At 41.6% G+C, this 12,649-nt stretch overlaps 1 protein-coding gene and 1 non-coding gene across 2 annotated transcripts; one reads left to right on the forward strand and one right to left on the reverse strand.

The window, feature by feature from the left end:
- The first annotated feature begins 6,012 nt into the window (after positions 1-6,012).
- Positions 6,013-11,012, forward strand: opn7a (opsin 7, group member a). The gene is made up of 5 exons (XM_062405136.1): positions 6,013-6,100; positions 6,800-6,962; positions 7,474-7,601; positions 8,793-9,127; positions 10,386-11,012. Exons 1-5 carry the CDS (start codon positions 6,013-6,015, stop codon positions 11,010-11,012), a joined length of 1,341 nt encoding a protein of 446 aa, XP_062261120.1.
- Positions 6,555-6,626, reverse strand: trnaq-cug (transfer RNA glutamine (anticodon CUG)). The gene has a single exon. It is a non-coding gene; the product is annotated as a tRNA-Gln (tRNA).
- Positions 11,013-12,649: the final 1,637 nt, after the last annotated feature.

Raw genomic sequence — 12,649 nt, forward strand, 5'->3', positions numbered from 1 at the left:
CTTTATATCACTTAAAGGACGTTTTCTTTTTTTTGGCAGTTGGGCTGCTCGTTTTTCTGTGTTTTGAGTTGTAGATGCCCATAAGATAGGTGTCGTGACCTTCCATTACAAATGGGCCCAGTGTTCCCAGTATATTAGATCATTCTCCACTTAATATGGGGGAGGGAGAAAAAGAAGGAACGCTGCTCCCTGTGTCACTTCAAGTTTGCTCATTACTCCTTGGAGCTTTGCTGGTCTGTGTTTTTTTGTAGTGTCGGGGTGAAAGCTCTTAGATCCTGCAGCATGTCCGTGGTTGTCTGGTTGTTGCCGGTTGCTATACCATAACTAAATACTGATAAGCATACATACAACAAAAGACAAACCTGGATTGATCTGTCCAAAAAGTCCAAGAGTCTCCCTACCCTGTCTAGTGCCCCTGAGCAAGGCACCTTACTCCCCCAACATCTGCTCCCCGAGCGCCGTACATGGTCGCTCACTGCTCTGTGTGTCCTGCACACAGATGGGTTAAATGCAGAGGTTAAATTTACCTACCATTGCATGAGTGTGTTGTGCATGTCTGTGCATGTGTTTGGTATAAATAAACATATCTTAATCTTAATTTTAATCTTAATCTCAATATAAAAATAACTCAAATAATAATAAAAATACTACTAAAGTTTAAATTTATAGAATGAAACTTTCACCATACATTTGTTTGAATATTAAAACTCCCCTCTATAGCGTTCTTCACTGGGAGTTTGAGGAAGAAGGATGAAAACAAAACTACTCGTGAAAAGAGTATTGCTGTTTTTCTAACATGTGATTTAACCCTTTCTATTTTACAGTGCTCGTACTGACCCCACAACGTGCTGAGTGCTGCCAGCCAAAGGGGCGGAAAATCCTGGTGTGATTGAATCGTGGTTCTGCGCATGGTATCGGTGAAGCACTAATGGGAAATAGAACTGCAGGGCCTAACAGCAAGCTCTAACTCTTTGCTATAGGTTCCTTCCCTTCTCTATATTATTTGCTGTGCATGGAATATTCCCCGTCTCTTCTTGAAATCCCCAGTTTATGGAGTAAATGTTCTTTGGTATATATTCAAATGTGCTTTCCCACAGTTAGTGGGAAAGCGTAAATATGATTCAGGGCACACACTTTGGACTTTAATTAAGCCATGACTAAATTGAAGCTTTGGGAAATATGGAAGCTTGTGGTATGAATGATGATATAAAACAACACACATAGCTGTTCAAACAAAGTTTAGAACCTCATAATAAGGCAAGTATCATTCTGTCACATGCTGTTCTTGTTATGAATGAAAGATGAGATCTGCAGTATTTACAGACTGTGAATTCTAGTTCTAATAGCCTCTGTTCCCATCGCAGATCAGTCCTGTTGTGAGTGGTATCGACCCATCAAGACTCCAGCCCTCCCACCGATCACAGGTTCGCTCTTTTCATGGATCTCACGATAAGAACAATCCGTGCATTTCTCCTGCATTTACATCTTCTAATTTACTTGTCCTTATCAAGGTTCTATCCTCCCGGTTTAAGATCAGTTTTTAATGTTCATCTTCCTCTCAAACGAATAAAAACAGCACGCGAGCAACATCGCGTTTAAAGTCAGACACTGTCGATCCAAGTGAATCAAATAATTACCATAGTTATAAATTGTCAGATAGTGAGTCCCCATGGAAGAATCAGTTTAGATCTGTTGCCAGTTAATCAAATCAGAATCTTGTGCTGATTGTCTTCATGAGATATCGGGGCAGGGGGCTCAGGAGAGCGGGTTGTCCACACATCGGAGGGTTGGTGGTTCGATCCCCCGACTCTTCTGATCTGCCTGCTGAAGGGTCCTTGGGAAAGATGAAGTGGTCCATAAGACTGAAAAAAAGGTAAATGCATTAATCATATGACATCGTCAATGTAGTAACACAATCTGAATAAGAGAGGAGAAAATGTCAATACAGAGAACAATTGTGATTTTGTTTTAAATAAAGAGGGAGAAATACCTTATTATTGATAAAAGAAAGATTGATTAAAGACACATGGTAATTCTTATTTCATGCGGCGGCCCCACTAGAGAACAAACCTCTCTACCCTCGCACCAGTGAACACTTACCACACCGAGCACAGAGATGTCAATCACCTGATCACTGATCCAACCTTAAATCAATTATCAGTTATTGGTGTGTAAACAGCTGTGTACACTGTTGCTGTCTCTCTTCCTTCCTGACTCTTCCTTAGAAACTCGAGCTACCTGCCAATGGTCATCAGTGTCCCACAGCTTCCCAGTCAGATGCTCACTGGCTCCATGAACCTGAGCTGTCGAGCGCGACGTCTCCGACAGCTTTCCGTTATTGCTATGATTCAGTTTCTGCTTATGGATTTGTTGCTAAAAAAAAATGTATTAGAGGTAAATGCAACAAACTATAAAGAGCTAGAAAGGCAAGTGCATTTCATTTTGGTTTTGGGATTAACTCCATAATGGTGAATTTTAAAACTCACATTCTAATATAGTAGCATCTGGCAGACAAGTGTTGTGATCTGTGAATATGGGCTTACAATTGAAATTGTATTTGAAATGAGAACATCTCCTGATTTGCTTTTCACACACTTTGTTGGTTTTGTTGAAATGGATCTAAAAGTTAAGCCACTAAACCAGGAGAAGAAAGAAAACAGGTTTTTGCAGAATTATCATTTAATTGCCCCAAATGTGACTGTTACCTCCTAACCCTTTATAACCTTCTAATTTTTGGATGGGTTGTTTTCATTATTTTATGATGAGGTTCATGTTTTATGTTCAAAAGCTCCAGAGCAGCTACTGAATGAACCTATTCGAGAAGAGTTTTCTTTCTGCAGACAAAGGATAAACACTGAATGAATTTAATGGAAAAATAAACAAGCTGGTACATAAAGTTAACCAATGATAAAATGCTCACACATTATGTAAAGACTCAAACGTCTAAATAACTGTGATCAGCTAGATTTAAACTCTAATATAATAAAATATCTATATGAACTGTAATACTCCTCATCGTATCCAAATCGTACAAGCTTCCACCAACTTTCACAAACACTTTCACCAATTAAAAAAAGAAGAATTAATATTCTGCCCAGTCGTCTTCATGCAGTTTGTGTTAATCGCTTCTTCTGTTTTCCCAGCACCACTTTGATGTTAACCCTGTATTTTATCTTATCACGGACGTTCATGTCTTTCTCCACTCTGTTGCCATCACAATTAATTCTTTGAAAACACCATTACACCTTGAACGCAGCTTTCATCTCAGGCTGTGGCTCGATCTGTTCCACCCTCTCTCTCGCTGTGTGTGTGAGGATTCACGGCTGTAAGAAAGGAGGAGATCAAGTGGCCGGCTGGACTGTTTTTTCACCGTGTGTTATTCTTTTGAAGAAAATCCATCCCTGCTTTCAGGGTGTGACAAACTGGAATTGTTTCCCCTGTCTGTATTTCCTGAGACAAATTCGGAATTAATTCTCGAGGTGCCACCACAAGTGCCTTTGACCCACGGTGATTGATTCAATTAATGTTGACGTGGGGGATTCACAGCAGCTGTAAAAGCAAAAACATCCACCGCAGAAAAAAATGGGTATTTCATGCTCATAAAGGGATTTTTACAAGGAGCAAATTGACAAGCATCCCAGGAGCAGCATCCCAGGAGCAGCTCCACATGCACGGCGGAAACAGCAAAGATTTCCGTTTTAACCATCTCAGCTCCAGGGACCCTTTGGCAAAGCAGTTATTACAAACCTGTATGTGAAACAAGGTTGCTCTTACTTAAAGAATTTCAATTTAAATTGCAGTTAAGTAAAGGGCCGGAGCAAGGTTTCCTAATATAACGTTTATTGGTCTGTAGAGAAATGTCAAGGTAATGGACGAAAGCCACAGAAAGGCAGTCAGGGGGTTGAATAATTCATGTGTGTGCAATGTCAATAGATACAAGGGGAAAAAGATTGTGACCTTTGTGGATCCGATTGCCTCCATCCTTTAACCTGGGCTAATGTTCCATCATAAAGTCAATGCACTTAATGACAGAGACAAAACAACAGAAAAGTGTCACTGCAACCCAAAAGCTGTGACCATTGCTGCCACATTACTAATAATGGACAATATAAATCATTGTTTACCTTCCTGACAGCTGTTCATTGATTAATATATCGATATATATATATTATTTCTTACAGAAACAGTTTCATAGTCTCAAATGAACACAATCATGGGAAACATTGTGTTTTACCTAGAATCAGTGCCACACTTTCATAATTCCAATGAAATCTATTAAAAAGCTATTCAACAGAGTTTGTGTCATGTGTTATGAATGGGGGTGTAGGTGTATTAAGTACAAGCTCATCAACAACAAAAATCCCACCCAAGGGTAGACTTGGAGGCATCTTAGTGTGTGTCTGTGTGTGTGCGGGTGTGCGTGCGTGTGTGTGCAATTGACGTCATTAATTGATCAGAGCAGCTCACAGTTCGTGGGATGTGAATTCCCAGCTCATTATAGTGAAGCCTCCTCCCTCTTCCAATTCGTATATTCCGTCAGTCGAGGAGTCCGAGGTCTGAGAGGAGAGATCGATAGTGGGCAGAAAAAGACAGGGTGAGGTGGAAAATCTAACTTGGACATTTTCTAGGACCTAAATTGGATCAAGAAAACGTGCCTCAATCAGCCGTGGTTCCCTGTGGTGGAACACATTTGCAGAGGTAAGGATTTTTTAATCTGGTTTATCTGGAATATTTTAACGGAGAAGCAATATTGAATGAAGAAAGCTCCTCAAATCCCAGGATTTGCGTTCATGTATGAACACAGTTACAGTTTTCAGTGTACTACTCTTACTACAGCTGTCTGTGTAATCGTGCCTGTTGGAGTTTGGCTCTAAAAAAAACCTTGTGCAGTTGTGGAATTTGAAATGCTGCTTTGATTCAGGTTAGTGATAGCGCTTTAATGTATCTGACCACTTGTTCATTGACCCTCATGTCATCCATCAATAACCGTCTGTCCGTTACCATCGGACTAAAACAGCTGAAGCAGAATGAGAACACGAAACCTGGGGGTGGTGATGATGTGATCACATGGGCGGCAAACAAAAATTAAAAACATACCTCTTCCGACTTTACCTTGAATAAAAAAAAAAAAAAAAAAATACTAACAACTTTTGGAAACTAACACTTTAGTAGCACCTAAATGTCACTTACTTATGACACTTTTAGTTTTGCTTTATTTTGAAGAAAAGTATTTTCTTGATTCTTGTCGTCCTTGGTATGTACCCTTGGGGTTGAATGCACTTATTGTAAGTCGCTTTGGATAAAAGCGTCAGCTAAATGAAATGTAATGTAATGTAACCAGATGTGTTCGTTCTGAAGATTAAAAAAATAACTTTCACCAAATACCTAAGAAAAGGTTGATACAATCCCAAACTAAACTCAATGATATGACCCCCCCACATTTGAAAGGAAACGTTACACAAATGGAAAAAATTAGATTTCTGATGTGAACAAACCTTCCTACTGACAGTGCTGCAGGAGGTACTGTACAGTGCAAAGGTCCGTCAGCAATAAGGAGAGGTACAAGGACGTGATCTGCAACAATTAAGTGACTTGTAAAACTAGATTCCTCTGCCCAGGCCCTGAATGTGCCTGTGAAAATGTTGAAAAACGCTCTATCTCACAATGATAAAGAAAGTAATTTAAAAAATGATCCTGGATCTGCCCCCTGATCTTGATTTGCATAAATTTGCATGGGTTGTGTTCTGACCCAAACCAAAGCCTTCCACCAAGTTACGTGGAAATCAGATCTGTTCTTTTTGTGTTATCATCGTTCACAAACAAACAAAACAACCAACAAACGAAGGTAAAAAATCACCTTCACATTATTAAGCAGCTATACAAGGTGTGATTTGACTTGTTAATGTACGGGTGAACTCAAATCTCCCTTCAAATACAACGATTTATACCTTCTACATTATGAGTAAAAAACGTCCAATAGATTCCTCTTGAAAATCTGTGATCTGTTTTCAGATGGGGCCGTTAAATGAAGACGCTGCATTCCAGTCCAAAATACCTGAGCCACTGGACATAACGGTGGCTGTGGTCTACTTTGTTTTCGGTGAGTAAAGTAACCACAGTGAGGAGGTTTAACACTTTATCGATCTGCCTCAGATTTAAATAAGTGTTTGTCATTATTTATTTAAAAACACAACCTCCACTCATGGAAAAAGATTAAGATTAAGATGCATTTATTTGTCCCAAACACATGCACCGACATGCAAAGGCACACTCATGCAGGTAGGGAATTTAACTTCTGCTTTTGACCCATCTGGTGCAGGACACACAGAGCAGTGAGCGACCATGTACGGTGCTCAGGGAGCAGATGTTGGGGGAGTAACGTGCCTTGCTCAGGGGCACTAGACAGGGTAGGGAGACTCTTTGGTTTTTGGACAGATCAATCCAGGTTCGTCTTTGGTTGTCTCTCCGTGGAGTCGAACCAGAGACAAACCAGAGACCTTCTCTGCCCATAGTCCAAGTTTCTGCCACTAGACCACCGTCTCTCCATAAAAGTCAGGTTCTACCGAGATTTGAACTCGGATCGCTGGATTCAGAGTCCAGAGTGCTAACCATTACACCATAGAACCGCAGTCTGTGGACTTAATAATAATAATGTGACATTTATCATCCTGATATACCACTTTTTCTAGGGCAAGTATATTCAAAAAGGTTGCTTTATATAAGCAGTATATGATTCTGATCATTTACGCCGGAAAGCCAAAACAACTTCCTTGACACTTCACACTCCATTTTCCCGCAGGAGTGTGTTCACTGTTTGGCAACAGCACCTTGCTCTATGTGTCCTACAAGAAGAAACGCCACCTGAAACCTGCAGAGTACTTCATCATCAACCTGGCCGTCAGTGACCTGGGCCTCACTCTGTCCCTTTACCCCATGGCCATATCGTCAAGCTTCTACCACAGGTACCACACGGTGCTCCAACTCCGGAGAATGGCTGGTTTTTGGGGGGATTTTGTCTTTCACAGGAGATTTTCTGTTCAGATGGATTCACAATACAGAAATCTCCAGGGTTTACATATAAGGGGGAGGGGGGGACTTAGTCTAAGTCTTTTTCACCAAAGGCTCTCTTGGTGACATCTTCGTCAACATCTAATACAAGTTTTACAAATAGTTTTACAAGTAGTAGTTTTACAAGTAGTACAAGTACTCTGCTTTTTAATTCATTTTGGGGGGGGGCTGGCAGGAGAAACTCCAAGCGAAGTCCAGAGCATGTCTGAAAGCAGTCAAATAATCAGAGACACTACCCTTCCTGCAAAACATATGAGCTATCAGGAAGACACTATAGCCACTGCTTTTTAATCTGATGACATTTCATGGTTCACTTTAACTGGTTGGCAGTGTGATTGCCTCCCTCATCTACCTCCCCCCCTCTCTCTTCCTCTCTTTCTCTCCCTCTTTCTCACACCCACACAGGTGGCTGTATGGGAGAACCCTGTGCTCTGTCTACGCTTTTTGTGGAATGTTGTTTGGTCTCTGCAGCCTGACCACTCTCACCCTGCTGAGCGTGGTGTGCTTTGTGAAAGTATGTTACCCACACTATGGTGAGTCTTCTTCAGAAGCTGTTTCCCACTGAAATGACATAAGAATCACTCCCCAAAGTGGCTGATTGTTGATTTATCTGTAAAATAAAAGAAAAAAAAGAAGCTAATCCCTCTGTGAAGCACTGCAAATTAGCCTTTCTTTGATGACTGACAAGTACAGGCGCTGCGCTCGATAAGCATCAGTTGACGTGATGATGGTTAATGCAGTGTAATGGTGCCGTCCGTTTAACCTCAAGTATACGCTTTTCACCAGTGAATGTCACGAAGGCGTCTGTGCACAGAATTCTCAATTAGAAGCTAAAAGAGAACTTATGTAATGTAGATTCTCTTTTGGAAAAGTAATTTTTTGATTTATTGAATTGTGATACTGTATCTCACTTCCTGTCCATTAGATTATCTACACTGTCAGCTGCAAAACAGGAGCAATGTGATCTTATTGGGCAACTGTTACGATCTATGAAATGTCCACTAAAAGTGCCTTTTTCGGGCTCAACTTGTTTTTCTGGGTCTTTGCTTGGAGTTGGCAAAAGTTTCACTAAACACACTAAAGCCTCCCCTTTGTCTTCCTTCCTCTCGAGAGCGAGACTCCGCCTCTATCTAGACATTTTTAATGTTGCAAGGCTCTTATCAAAGACCCATAATAACAATTATTGATGGGGGAAAAAGCAGTTTTAGTTTAGGTTACGCTGCAGTTGCCCCGTAAGATAGCGTAGTATCCACTGCTGTTGCAACGTGGCTGCTGGTGGAGACATTCTACTGGACCAATATAACCTTATAGGGCAACTGCGACAACACTGTTTATGCTGTGTTTCCTCACCTTGATTCTTCCAGCGCTGTTGAGGAGGATGCAGATTTGTGCGAGCAGTAGCCAGGAGGTTTCTACACAGACATATTAGCCATGTAGAGCTGGTTTAAGGAATGAACTTGTTGAGTAAACAATCAGCAGTCTGAACTTGTCAAGTACTCAAGCAGCAGTAGACGAAGAAGCAAGATTTAAACGTATCTTCCAAGCTCTCTTTTTATGTTCCTCATGTTCCTACTTCCTTCACTGTACAGCAGAGGAAAGGTCAAGAGCCATCTTCTCTTCTGACAGAGCGCAGTTGCCCCTACTTTTGAGTGTGACCATTCAAAAAGCACACTGACACTGTAAATCACATAAAAAGCAAAATATCAACTTTTTTCTTTTCTCAGGAAACAGGTTCAATTCTGTTCACGGCCATCTGCTGATTGCCTGTGCTTGGTTCTACGCCCTGTTTTTCGCCTGCTCGCCACTGGCCCACTGGGGGGAATATGGGCCAGAACCTTACGGCACCGCTTGTTGCATTGACTGGCGCAGGACCAATCAGAACACCACGGCACGCTCCTTCTCCGTGGCGCTGTTCGTCTTCTGCTACATCCTCCCGTGCTGTGTCATTGTAGCGTCCTACACAGGCATTCTGGTCACGGTGCAGGCGTCGCGCAAGAGCATGGAGCAGCATGCGTCGAGGCCAACGCACATGAGCAGCATCCAGGCAATTATTGTCAAGGTAGGAGGAAATATCCGATAAACTCAAATGATCACCTCCTTCAGGCCAGAGATATTCCATTTGGCTCATAAGCCATTAATTGTTTTTAAATTTAATTCTAAATACCGATTTAGAGACAACACAATAAGCCTTTCACGCCCACAGGAAGTAATTGTTGACCCTATTTTTTCCTACAGTCTCTCAATCTCTTTGAACTTTAACTCGCTTCTTGCGCTCATCATTACCGTGTCTCTGTGTAATCGCACCCGAGAAGACAATCATTAATCTGCTTGTAACACTTCAACTACATCGATGTAGGATACACCCACAGACGAAAACAGTGCCAAGAGACTCATTTGTGTTTCATTACCTGAATACTGGTATTCCATCTTGTCATTTTCACAAATCCAATCTGTTTTAAAAGACAATAAAAGAGAGTAGTGGTTACAAAGATGTTGACACATGTTGGCACTGGAAGGATGTATAGATAGTCTGGTGGTGGAGTTTGGGGTTCGGGGTATATACTGTATCAAAGCAGCTTCCCAAGGGACCGGAGTCCCCTGGAGAATTCCTAATTCCTCCATACGCTGAGGATATTGGCAGTGACATCAATAGATTGCTCTAATGCCACAGCTTCTCATTAGAGATCTCATTAGAAATTAGCTCCGGTTGTTCTGTGATAGATGAGAAGCTACTGATGCCTATGCTGAAAAATGATCATCATCATCTGCGCCATTTGGAAATCTGGTGATATTCCTAATTTGTCTCATAGTAATTAACTGTAATATAAGGACCACAATCAGGAACGAATTTTTCCAAGTAACACGTTTTGGTTGTGTGGTTAAAATTTGTTCATGTGTTATGAAAAACACATGAACAAGAACGGCCCTTCAACAAAACGGACACCTCGGCCATGGTCTATGAATATATCCCTGTGAAAACGCTTGAATTTTGCAAAAAATGAAAAAAATCCCTGGATCTGACCCTGTCTTGCTTATAATCAAACCAACCAACACGTCAGGGGTGAAAACATAACCACCTTGGTGGAAGTAATAAGCAACACTGTTGACGTGGGTGTAATCTTCCTTTATTACAATAAACATGGGCGCAGTAATTCATCTTTAATCAGTCCCACATAGAACATCCTACTTTGAGCACCAAATGTGTACTGATCCACGTCCGAAAATAGTACAACAAATATAAATATATATATATAGTGTTGTCCAAAATATCTATTTCATAACTTAACTCTTCTCCTCTGTGCTTTCTGTCCCGCAAGCTAAGCGTTGCTGTCTGCATCGGCTTCTTCGCGGCGTGGAGTCCATATGCCGTGGTGTCCATGTGGGCTGCTTTTGGACAAATCAATAATATCCCTCCTCTTGCATTTGCCTTGCCAGCAATGTTTGCCAAGTCCTCCACCATCTACAACCCCATCATCTACCTGACGCTGAGGCCAAACTTCCGCCGGATGATAAGCAGGGACCTGGGTACTCTGTGCCACGCCTGTCGGAGATGCTGCCTCTGCTCCCAGGGCCATGTAAAGGGCTTCTCCACGCCCGAGATCAGCTTTAGAATTCGCACAATTCACAGACCCAACAACCAATTTCCCTTGTCCGAACCGGCTGCTCAACCTCCTACGGTCCACAATTGTGAGAAGTGCAAGGATGCTTTTGTATGCTCCGAACGCTACCCTCAAATGTGTGGTGACACTAAGCGGGCTGCCAATGGAGACTCATCCAGGGATCACGACAAGCCAGTTCTCCAAACACATGAGCAGCCGACTCAAAGTGTGCGTCACAAGTTGCCTCTGTTGGCCACCACGCGAGCAAAACGGCCTTCAGAGATGGACAACCTCCATATTAATTTAGAGCTGGTGCCAGGGCCTGCAAAAGTGGCTTGGCCCTGACGTTTGTCTCAATTTACAATGTTTACAGAAGATCTCGGGACATATGTTGCAGGTTATCTTCATTTCAGGAAATCTTTTTCAGGAATGTGCCATATGCTTCCAAAGTGTCTGGGCAGCAGCCATGTGACTGATTGCGTTGCCCGCTACGCATTAATTGCTTTGGAGACATTGGAGCTTTGAGTTGAAAGGTATTTTGTCGGCAACCTGGTCTGCAGCTCACAATCGTTTTGTGTTTGTCAGGTGTTGGGAGGTCATTTCAACAGGATCAAAGTTTCTGCTTGAATGAATAATCTATCAAATATTATAATATGTTCTGTTTCCTCTATCTGGTAATCCTATATTTGGTAAATGGATTTGGTAAATGGATTTGTATTTATATAGCGCTTTTCTAGACTGGATGACCACTCAAAGCGCTTTACAGTACAGTTTCACATTCACCCAATCACACACACATTCATACAGTGCATCTATCCCAGCACTTTGTTATTCTATGGGGGCCATTCAGGGTTCAGCATCTTGCCCAAGGACACTTCGGCATGCAGATTGTTCATACTGGGGATCGAACCGCCGACCTTCAGGTTGGAGGACGACCACTCTAGCCCTCAGCCACAGCCGCCCATTTCTCTTTCACATTTGGATTGCAGTTTGCATAGACATGGTCAAGTTGAACCCTCTTTCCCAAGATCAGAACCAACATGACACAAACTCAAATTATATTCTAGTTCAAATGTTGCTAAATCCCATATGGTCCAAGTATAACACATGACTTTGCTTCAGCCCCACCCACTTCGGATAACACCAACAAAAACAGTTACCTGTGATTCAATTTAATTTGACTGGCAATTTGAAACTTTTGCGAACAAAAGACCAAAAAGTTAAATGTACATATATTGTTGGTGATTCAAGCTTTTCTCAGAAATTTACTCTGGAAAACGTCTGGAAAACTGCGTCAGGTCACTTTTCCAGAGTTTGTCTTCTAAATATGAAAAACGCAGGAGATTTGTCAGATGCTTTCACAGCAACAGGAAAATGTATGGAACATTCAGGCAAGGGGGTTGTCTGGATATAGGAGGAGTCAGAACAACGTGTACATTCTCCTAATCTCCTCTTTCTCAAGATATTTTCTATTCTTTTTGTTCTTTTTGTTTTCCATGTCCGGAGCAACTGGTTCTGCCATTAGCGTTCTCTGCCAACATCATCTCAGTAAAACCTAACTCCAACCCAAGGGAATCACTGAACCTGATACCAAACAGTTTGATAAAGTATATTAGGTTTCACTGTTATTCACTGGTTTGTTGGAAAGGGGACAACACACATTTGGTGGAGGTGTACAGTTTGTGAACTGAGAGCGATCTCATTTCAGGAGCTGGTGACAGTACCTTTCCTGTGCCACCACAGTATTGTTTACACTTGACAAATGCAGGTATATGATTTCTGGTGCTGGATCAATTATCTATGGACACACACACACAACACAACACTGCTGCAAAACACCATTATTATGGCACAAAATGGGATAATCTATCTACCAGCGGTATTAGAACTTCACATCATCATTTATCATTGTACAATCAAAACAAATGATTATTTTCTTACATGATTAACTAAAAACAAAGAATTATTTCCCTATGGGGGAA

This window comes from Platichthys flesus, chromosome 14 (genome assembly GCF_949316205.1).
Source record: "Platichthys flesus chromosome 14, fPlaFle2.1, whole genome shotgun sequence".
Taxonomy (NCBI): Eukaryota; Metazoa; Chordata; class Actinopteri; order Pleuronectiformes; family Pleuronectidae; genus Platichthys; species Platichthys flesus.

Excerpts from the sequence above, each read along its gene's own strand:
- opn7a (XM_062405136.1), top strand. The coding sequence starts at position 6,013 with ATGGGGCCGTTAAATGAAGACGCTGCATTCCAGTCCAAAATACCTGAG. Across the intron at positions 6,101-6,799 it reads TGTGGTCTACTTTGTTTTCG|GAGTGTGTTCACTGTTTGGC; the intron begins GTGAGTAAAGTA and ends ATTTTCCCGCAG. Across the intron at positions 9,128-10,385 it reads TCCAGGCAATTATTGTCAAG|CTAAGCGTTGCTGTCTGCAT; the intron begins GTAGGAGGAAAT and ends CTGTCCCGCAAG.